This window comes from Anopheles aquasalis, chromosome 3, assembly GCF_943734665.1.
Source record: "Anopheles aquasalis chromosome 3, idAnoAquaMG_Q_19, whole genome shotgun sequence".
NCBI classification, from domain to species: Eukaryota; Metazoa; Arthropoda; class Insecta; order Diptera; family Culicidae; genus Anopheles; species Anopheles aquasalis.
The window spans coordinates 21,470,528-21,481,224 of NC_064878.1; the positions used below are offsets into that span (position 1 = coordinate 21,470,528).

General features: G+C 48.9%; 2 protein-coding genes across 2 annotated transcripts; both read right to left on the reverse strand.

Annotated features, from left to right (window-relative positions):
- Positions 1-3,815: 3,815 nt before the first annotated feature.
- On the reverse strand, positions 3,816-4,319 carry LOC126576995 (uncharacterized). Its single transcript, XM_050238342.1, has one exon. The coding sequence runs from the start codon at positions 4,317-4,319 to the stop codon at positions 3,816-3,818; it is 504 nt and encodes a 167-aa protein (XP_050094299.1).
- A 328-nt stretch (positions 4,320-4,647) lies between these two features.
- LOC126576992 (chitin-binding domain protein cbd-1-like) lies at positions 4,648-5,604 on the reverse strand. The gene has a single exon (XM_050238339.1). The coding sequence runs from the start codon at positions 5,602-5,604 to the stop codon at positions 4,648-4,650; it is 957 nt and encodes a 318-aa protein (XP_050094296.1).
- Positions 5,605-10,697: the final 5,093 nt, after the last annotated feature.

The window sequence follows — 10,697 nt, forward strand, 5'->3', positions numbered from 1 at the left end:
GTCGATGCTTGATGATTACAATCAGGATGCATTTGGGAATGGTTGCATCATGTTCACCAAAGGGGCTGCTCCGTATTCAATGGAATTTGCCGCGAATGGTGTCAGCTATTATTTATTTATTCATTTGTTATTAGCATTAGAACTTGAAAATATTTATTAAGCAATCATTCGTATTCTCTAATGTTTTTTTCATAGTATTAGGGTACAGTAATTGGTTTCTTTTTGATGTCGCTAGCAATAATTACTTTCATATGGGCCAATATGCCCTTTTATATGAACTACTAGCATTAAATTATGCTACTATCTGATTTTTGAGAATTAGGCATCTTTCAGTTGAAGAAAGGGAGATTTATTCGCACTACAATAATCAAAAGTAAAAACAACTACTAATCTCTCAAATGGTAGAATTGAAATTTTTGAAAGCCGCAGGAAAGATCTAGAATGGTGGCTAAGCAAACTGAACACCAAACAATTTCAACGTTAATTCTTTTCTAATATGTTGCGATGATCACGATATACATCAAGGCAGAAAAAAATGTTATTGTAAAATATTTAAGCTATACAAGCATTAGAATGCTTCGTTCTAATGTCAGTCAGTCCGTTAGACTTTTTTTTGCAACCTGCTGTAAGATGCCTGCCACGAGAACCTTCGCGAATAATCCGCGAATATCGTATTACGAAACCAAACAGGTTAAATTAGGCACGTTGATTAAGTCGGCTGCACCATATCTCCTCACTGATAGCCATACGAATCGCTCCACCCCAGACGGCATCTCACTTAATATCTTGTCGAGATAATCAGAATGGCTTTTTGCCTGTTATCAAACAAAAAAAAAACGGTGCCATACACCACACACAAAGCCGACGTCATTTATGCCCGCCTGGTGCCTGTGTGACGCATTCATCACAAGGCACAACGACGCCGTGTTAGTCGAAATGACGCTCACCGCGCTTGCTTGTTTGCTTGCCGCGTGATTTGCGGCCATTGCGGAAGATTTCAAAGTGACCAATCTGATAAAATTCGCACCGAAATCAGGCTCCATCGGGGACGCAGCTCGTTCGGGAGGGATACATTGTTTGTTAGCCCTGTGCTGATTTATGATGTTAACAGGAGGCGAAAAATAAAAGCGATAAACTCTCGCGAGACCACACGTATCTACCGATCTGTTATCGTACTTATGTTCCACGCAAAAATACCGACTCGTGTGCGCCAGTGCCACGTGTGCGGGACGGCAATATTGGCCAGACTAGTCGGCTGATGCGTCAGTGACGCAACTGCGGAGGCCGTTCCTGGAAATGGTGATGCCCAGATTATGTATCACTGGATCGCACCTTAATCTGCGCAATGTTTGGTTCTACAGCAGGTGAACAATACCAGACGGCATGCAACCAGAACTGCGAACAACAACCCGGGGTTGTTGTGTACGTTATCATACTTTCTGGCAATTATAGCCGGTTTTATTGGAACATTTTATGACCGAAATGAAAACGAGACCTGCTGCAGGTCTCGTTTTTTCTTATCTCTGTGGAAATTGATACACTTCAAAAGGGGTGTTTGGTCAATGATTCAATTATTGCTTCTTCACTCCCGTTAGCAATGGTTGGAATATTCATTCAAAAAATATTGTTTACCCTTTCGACTTGTAGATATTAACTATACCTTTCTATACTCCGCTACGCCTTGGGTAAATATTTACGACAGGGTGTACTAATTCCATTTCAAACCTCAAACAGCTCGAGGTCAACAGTTGTCTAGAACCTACGAGATCACCGGGGGAAATATCCCGAAAAATGTGGTGTTTATTTCTATTGCTTATTTGCTTTCCTTATCAGGAAGCGCCATTCCTGAATCACGCCGTATGCAAATTTTGCCCTGTTTGCACTGGCTATCTTTGCTTCGCCTCGCTTGGTACTTAAGGTACCAACACGATCCAGCACACTTTAAATCGTTACCGTCAACGCACCAAGATGAACAAAAAACTGTACCTGCTGCTCGTTCTGGCCGTCCTCTGCTCGGCTGTTTACGCTGGTGGGGACAGCAAGGAAAAATCCAAGGAAGAATCCAAGGAAAAGTCCAAGGAATCGGACGAAAAATCGAACGAAAGCTCGTCGAAGGAAGTGACGGATGCGCCGGACAGTACAACCATCGCCGCTGCTGCTGAGGATCGTTGCGCGGGCCAACCGGACGGAACAGTGTTGGCTTCGTTGACAACCTGCTCGAACTTTGTCACATGCCAAGGAGAGGTGGAAACCGTGGAAACCCCGTGCGTACCAAGTGGCACCATTTTTGATGCGAGTCGCGGAGTGTGTGACTATGAACCGAACGTTCTGTGTACGATCGACGAAGGTGTGACCGAGGCCGCCACCACGGAAGCGGCGACCATCGCACCGGAGCCCTCTCCGGACCAGCTGAAGGGATTGTGCAAGGGTGTCATCATCGACATGATCCCACATCCGGGCAATTGCGGCAAGTTCGTGATCTGCGTGTTGGGAAAGCCAAGCATCCAGTCGTGCGGCAAGAACCAGGTGTTCTACTCGGACATTAAAGTGTGTGCGTTCGGAGATCCGAAGAAGTGTTAATTGTGGAGAGTCGAGGCTTCTACCGTTATGTTGTTTATTGAAATAAAGGTTTCTTTTAACCAGAGCAAACTGCAATTGAGAGTTTGGAAGGTATTTGAACTGAGTAAATTATTGTAGTGGCATGATGCTGAAGATCCAAGTAGGCAGTTCTGGTAAAACTAAGTTGCTTGTGATCCCTAATTGCATGGTTACTGGATCCACTACCTTAAAGGGATACCGTGGTTATTCCTAGTGAGTTAGTTCCTATAACTTCTCAGAGTACCTTCGCCTTTTTTCGTAGTTTTGTTTCGCCTAGGAACTGAAAGTGATCTTCATCAAGATTCATTTCAAACCGCAAACTGTTCGAGGCCACATAGTTGTCTAGATCCCACGAGATCACGGGGGAAAAATGCCGAAAAATGTGATGTTTGTTTCCATTGCTCATTTGCTTTTCTTATCAACAAGCGCCATGCCAGAAGCACGCCGTATGCAAATTTTGCCTGTTTGCATCTATCATCCGGTTATCTGGCCTCGAAAAGCTGGTACTTAAGATACAGGTACGATCCAGCACACTTTAAATCGTTACCGTCAACGCACCAAGATGAACAAAAAACTGTGCCTGCTGCTGGTTCTGGCCGTCCTCTGCTCGGCAGTTTACGCTGCTAAGGACAGCCAAGAAAAACCCAAGGAAGATTCCAAGGAAAATTCCAAGGAAAATTCCAAGGAATCGGACGAGAAATCGAACGAAGACTCGCCGCAGAAAGTGATGGATACGCCAGACAGTACGACCATCGCCTCTGCCGCTAAGGATCGCTGCTTGGGCCAACCGAACGGAACCGTGTTGCCTTCGTTGACCTCCTGCTACAACATTGTAATTTGCCAAGGAGAGATGGAAAGCCCGGAAACCCCCTTGCTTACCGAGTGAAATCATATTTGATGCGAGTCGCGGAGTGTGTGACTATGAACCGAAGCCGCCACCACGGAAGCGGCCACCACCACCGCTCCGAAGCCCCCCCTCCGGAACAACTGAAGTGCCCTCTGGCTTGGGACTGAAAGTGAACTCGTAAAATATAAGCAAGTCCCTCCATTGAATAAAAACAGAACGTTATTCGAAATCCATTGCTTCATTGACGATCGTTTGGGTGGAAAGATGACCGAATTATGTTTATGTTATCAAAGAACAAGTCCTGATGTAACCGAAGCAATTTTAATTAAGTAAATTTTGGGGGCCATTCGCTGGATTACATGATTCGCATTTAGCATTTGGTCGAGTCGCCGAATCCACAGATCTTCAGCTTAGGATAGAACACCTGGTTCGGTCCGCACGACTGCACGTTCAGCTTGCCAAGCACACAGATGACGAATTTGGTGCAGCTGGTCGGATACGGTAGCAGATCGACGATGACTCCCTTGCACAGGGCGGCCAGTTCTTCCTTCGTAGGCTCCGCTGCAACCGCTTCCACGATGGCTTCCGTTACGGCTGCTTCCGTTGCGGCGGCCTCGGTTGTGGTATCAACGACGAGTTCCGTGGTCTGCTCGACTGGCGCAACAGTAGTCTCCTCTGGTGCAACAGTAGTCTCCACCGGTGCATCCGTTACTTCCTTCGATGAGCTTTCGTTCGATTCCTTAGACTCCTTGGACTCCTTCGATTCCTTCGACTCCTTAGACTCCTTCGGTTTACCCTTGTTGTCATCCTTGCCGGCACTAACGGCCGCGCACAGGACAGCCAGGACGAGCAGAATGCACAGTTTCTTGTTCATCTTGATACGAGAATTGGTTCACTTCCAGTGTATCACCGTAGAAGACGAGCTGTTCTTTATATAGTGAGATCTCGTGCACCCAGACGTAGAGCACAAAATCCAATCCAAGCAAGCAAAACGGTTCGACGTCAGTGCCAGGGAACTTTTCGGGCACACACAGTTCTGGGAATTATGTCACGGGGTAAACAAAAGTCATAAACCATTTTTATGATGTTTTGGCGCGTCGGCGTCACCTCGTCGCCAGCGTCTAAACAAACAAGTGTTTTTACTTTATTCGGGCGATTACACATATAGCTTACACGAGGATACGGAGGATACGGAGGTCCGTTTAGCGTACGTATGAGGTCACACGCTGGTAAACATCGATCCACGTCGTGCTGGGTTCGCAGGTCACGGGATCACCGAATCCGCAGACGGCCAGCTCGGCGATGAAGATAAAGTTGTCGGGACACTGCTGCACGTTCGGCTGGCCCAGCACACAGATCACGTACCGGGTACAGTCAGTGGGGTGCTCCAGCATACCGATCGTCACTCCGCGGCACAGATCCGTCGGTACGCTCGGATCGAGTGGTGGGCGCGTCGGCTCAACGGTCGTCGTCGGTGGTCCATCGGTACTGTTGCTCGGTGGGCTTGTCTCAAGGCACACGACATTCTCCGGATGATCGCAAACTTCACGCTCCGCATCGAACAGCGTACCGTGCGGCTGGCAGGTGATCTCCTCGGCAATGTCTTCGTTCTCACAGCGGAAGAAGTTGCTGCAGTTGCGAGACGGGGCCAGGGAACCATCGGGACGCCCAGCACACGCTCCACCCTCGTAGCACTGCACATTCTCGGGATGATCGCAAACCTCACGCTGATAATCGAACAGCGTGCCGGCCGGAGCACACGTCACTTCCTCGTTCTCCAGCTCGTTCATGCAGATGATAAAGTTGGAACAGTTCGTGGCCGGGATGAGGGTTCCATTGGCCATCCCCGTGCAGCGGTTCTCCTCCGTCCAGCAGGTCACGAACTCCGGGTGATCGCACACTTCGCGCTCGTAGTCGTACAGCGTGCCGTCCGGTGCGCACGCGATCTCAACCTCCTGGCCACCGGTGCAGCTAATGAAGCTGGAACAGTTCACCGAGGGAAACAGTACACCATCCGCCTGTCCCTGGCAACGCCCACGGTCGCCGGTCGAGTTCCGTGGCACAAAGTTTCGCTGCACCTGCGGGGCAGCCCGTATGTACGTGGCCAGACCGGCCCCGATGAGGCAGCAAAGGCCGGAAATAAGTAGCAATTTCTGCATTCTCTCGCGGACTTGTTTCTTGGTTTGGTGAAGCGGGTTCGCGGCTCCAGCAGTTACTGATGAAATCCGGTGCCGCTGAGGGGAACTTTATAGGCGGATCAACGGCAGATTGATGCCGGGCGTGCCGTTATCGATAAATCGACGCGTCGAACAGGGAGAGCGTGTTGGGAAAAAGGATCACCGGAACGTGATTATACTGACCATGGGATTAATTGCACGGCTGAAGATTAGATACCGGATTCGTCGATTGATCGATTTGCGCGCAGGCAACGTCAGGACAAAACTTCTACCACGCACATTGGCGTTGATTGGTGGCCTCGGAATTGGTATTTGGCAACGGCCAAACGTCCTAGCAACTAAGGGGACAATACGAATCACTGGGAGAGTGACGTCATATGGTTGCGTAGAATATTAGTTAATTTGGGAACAATATCTCAAAAAAAAACAATCCTACTTTGTTCCTTCGTATAGGTTATTGATGTACACAAAATATCAAAGTGTTTAAGCGATTTCGTATTGTTATATTAGGTGTTTTTTTTTCATTTTCAGCCCACATGTACAGGGTGTGCCATTAGGTGATACCCTATTTCAAAGTTGAATAACTCTGTCATTTTTCAACCATTTTTAGAAAATAAACCAGTTTTATTTAGGTTATTCTATTCCATTTATTGTGCCGTACTGAAAATATTCGATCAAATGACCGCTGATCAAATGACCGCTGACTGAAATCGATCAAATGACCGCCTTCATTCGACATACAAAAAAGAGGCTCTTTTTCGGGCATTTTGCATTGTATTTGACAACATTTAGGGAGTTATTTTGGCAATTTCAGCTCTAATATTTCCTTTAAGTGGTTTCATAGCCTTCAGTTTGTTTGCAAAAGCTTGTACATAGTGGAAGGCTTCTTTAAATGAAAGGTACGCCAGTTTATGTATTGGCACGGGCTTCATACTATGTTATTCTTTTTATTTCATACTGCTTAATTAATAATTGCCATAATCCATCGTCTTTTACCCTTATGTACTTGTCTACGATAAATCTCTTCTTTGATCTCTTGTGATCGATTTCTTTCACATAAATCTTTTGATTAGACATTTACATCTAGTTAGTGTTATTGTGCAATCGAACAACATCCTCGTTCGATCACAAACGAAGAAAATCAACAATTTGTTAGTTCAGATGTTCAGTATTTTTATTTTATTGTACTCAATGCGCTATAGAAAAAGCAATCTGCTCGTGGAAGACATTCGTTAGAAAACTATTGATAAAACAAGTAATTGTAGTATTATTGTTAAGACGAATATTATTCAAAGCGCTACAAAATGTGCGCCATATGTCCGTAGAAGATAGTTAAAAGTCTAGGATTCTGCAGTTGATTTAAGGGTCTTCGAAAGCTAGGCCCTTAATGCACGTACGTCACCACCCTCTGGTAAGTTTCCACCCAGACGCGACTCGGCTGGCAGCTATTGGGATCTCCGAAACCACAGGTCGCCAGGTCGGGAATGAAGATGAAATTATCCGGGCACCGTTGCACCGTTGGCTGGCCAAGCACACAGATCACGTACTGCGCGCAATCGACCGGATGGGCGATCATTCCCACCGTAACACCGCGGCAGATATCGTTCGGTACGTTCACGTCGAGCGGTGGTCTTGTCGGTGACTCGCTGGATGTCGGCGGACGCTCCGTACTGTTACCATTCGAACCCGATTCCCAGCACTTGACATTTGCCGGATAATCGCAAACCTCGCGTTCCCAATCGAACACCGTTCCGGCCGGTTGACAGGTGATCTCCTCGTAGATGCTCTCATCCTCACAGATGAAAAAGTTGCTACAGTTACGGGACGGTGCCAGGGAACCATCCGGGCGCCCAGCACACATATCCGACTCCCAGCACAGCACATTCTCCGGGAAGTCGCAGACTTCACGCGTATGATCGAAATAAGTTCCGGCCGGGGCACACGTCACTTCCTCGTTCTCCAGCTCGTTCATACAGATGATAAAGTTGGAGCAGCTTTCGGCCGGGATGAGTGTTCCATTCGCACGACCCGTACAACGATTGTTCTGGCTGTAGCAGGACACGAACTCCGGGTGATCGCACACGCCACGCTCGTAGTCGAAGAGTGTACCGTCGGGTACACAGGGCACCTCGACGGTTTGCCCTCCGAGGCACGTCAGAAAGTTGGCACAGTTTGGCGCAGGGAATACTTCGTGATCCGCGACACCATCGCATCGATCACGATTGATTGGTGGACGCCCCGTCGAGACCCATGGCGGACGGCCCGTCGAAACCCACGGTGGACGTCCGTTCCCGTTCGATTCACACGACTCAGACGATGAAGAAGACGAGCAATTCTGCAAAGAGCCACCGATGAGGCAACCGAGAAGTATGGCCACAATTTGTAACGAAGGCTTCAGCATCTTGCTGCTGCTGGTGCTCCGGCTGGTGGTTCTGGTGGATTCGCGACAATTAACACTCGGTTTAAAACGGATAATACCTTCGCTGTGCGGAGCGCTAGCCTTGGCGCAGGTGTTTATATAAGAAAAGTTCCCTAAAAGGAGAGCACCGCATTGGCCGCTGATAGCAATTGATTATCGGTGGCACGTTTCAAACGGTGATATATAGCTACCGCCAGGCCACTTGAATAACGTGAGCCTAGGATTAGCAGCAGCAGCAGCAGCAGGTAGCATTGGCAACATCGGGCGATTAGATACACATGCTGCGCGGTCAACGACGTCACCACTATCAAGAGTTCGAGAATCGAGAAGGACAGGAAAGCGGACTGGCGCAACTGTTTACGTCCCTGTGACTCCGAGGGTAATTTTTGGCCATATAAATCCAATAAACTGCGTAAGTAGCGTTCTTTGTGGTCTGCTGTAGTGCGCATCACGTTCTCCAGCTGGTATATAGGCATATCACACCGCATCGTACACACCGGACTCATATCTTGGCTCGTGAGGCACAAAACGCTTGTAAGAGAAGGGCGCGAGAGAGCGAGGGGGTTGAACTGATTCTCTTATCAGTCTGTGATTTATTGGACAATGGTATACGATTACAAGGGGTTGGCTGGTCGGTTTGCGTTCGCCAGTCTAGACAGCTTTTCCAGGAATTAGACGAAAAGCATCTGCAGCATGATGCTAACCGGTGTTGTTGTTGTTGCCCCAGGAATCACCTTGTGACGTCGTCGTCTGTACGTCAAGGTTACCTAATCAATTGCTAGCAGGGGGCGAACGACAAGCGACCACCAGCAACGGTTTAGGAGCAATTTTTATCAAACCTCCTCGACCCCTCGACTGCTGCTACATACCAAGCTTCAGTCGTTTTGAGCAAAGCAATAGACTATCGCTAAGGGATATATCGTTGTTCCCCGTAGTACTGTGGCGCGTTCGTACCGGCCGTACACTCGACATTTTCCGGCTCATCACACTCCAGTGTGGCAGGATTGAACCACAGGCCCGTTGGACAGATCTGTGGATACGGATAGCCCTCGTAGCAACTGTAGTACCGCTCGCAGAACGTAAGACTCGGGATCAGCGCTGTATTCGGTTGACCTTCACACAAATCCAACGGATCCACGGTTTGTGGTGTCGGTATGGTGGACGTTGTACCAGGCTCGCGATCACACTGCACTTCATAGCGCGATCCACAACGTTGTAGCTCTTCATCGAACCAATCACCTCGTGGACAGGACACCCGGTAAGCAATGCGGTCAATACACTGGTAGTACCACTGACAGCTATCTCCACTCGCGATGTAGCTAAAGTTCGGTACATTGTCACACCGGGGCGATGGATCCGGTGCCGGTGCTTCCGGTCTGGTTGGTGGTTCGGTCAGCTCACAGTCGGAGTCCTCTTTCTCGACGCAACCTTGCCGTTCCGTCGAAAACCACAATCCATCGGAGCAAGACTGTGGGTAAGCGTTACCATCGATGCAGCTGTAGTACAGGTAGCACGCGTTCGCACTGGGAATGTAGCTTAAGTTTGGGACAGTGGCACACCGGTCATCGAGAGTGACACCGCGGGACACTAGCAAGGTAAACAAAAGCACCAGCAACGCTTTTCGTACGCCAATCTTCGTCATCATTGTGACCGTTCTGGGTAAGATACTAAAGTTTGCCGCACAACCGTTGGCTGGTTTTATACATTTTTCCGTTCCCGTTCCTTTTCCGGGGGGCCAATAAAGGAAGTGCCAGATCAGATAGCGTGGCCAATTGATCGATTTTTGAAACATCATTTCGCGCGGCAATAAACACACTGCCCGGCTTGAACTCATTTATTGGAACCATAAAACCAGAACCTGTCCTACAGATGGCGATCTCCCTGGGACACAAGACATTCCACATTGTCGGGCAAATCGCACAGCATCGTGACCGGATTGAACAGCAGACCCCCGAGGCACTGGCTCGGATAGGAGTTCCCGTTGAAGCAGATGTAGAACCGGCTGCAATCGTCCGGACTTGGCAGATAGTTACCGTTCGCCGTATCGCGGCACACATTGGTGCCCTCCTCTGGGTCCGCCGTACAGATCGCGTACTCTGGCGAGATACATTCGCGGGTGCTCTGATCAAACCACAGATCCGGTGGACAGTACAGCAGATATCCGATACCACCGCTGCACACGTAATACGTTTCGCAGCGTTGCGGACTGTACACGTACTCCCCATCCTCGACACCGCTGCAAACATTCGGTGTCGGTGTGGTTTGGGGACCATTGGGACAGAACACATCGATCGGATTACCGCACTCTTCCGTTTCCTGATCGAACCACTGCCCATCGGGGCACACGGAAGCGAACGGTGTACCATCGACGCACACGTAGTACTGATTGCAGAACCCTGGATGGAGGACACTCTGTCCATCGTCCACACCTTCACAGATGGTCGGTGTAGGAACGGTGGTTGGTGGCGGCGGGGCATCGGTACACTGGGAATCTTCCTCCGGTACGCAAGCTTGTGCCGTTTGATCGAAGAAGAATCCATTGCGGCAGGTCATTGGGAATGGTGTGCCATTCAAACAGTAGAAATACAGATGGCACGATTCCGGATCGCGGACATTCGAGAAGTTTGGCCGACCGAAACACACGTTGCTGGTCGGT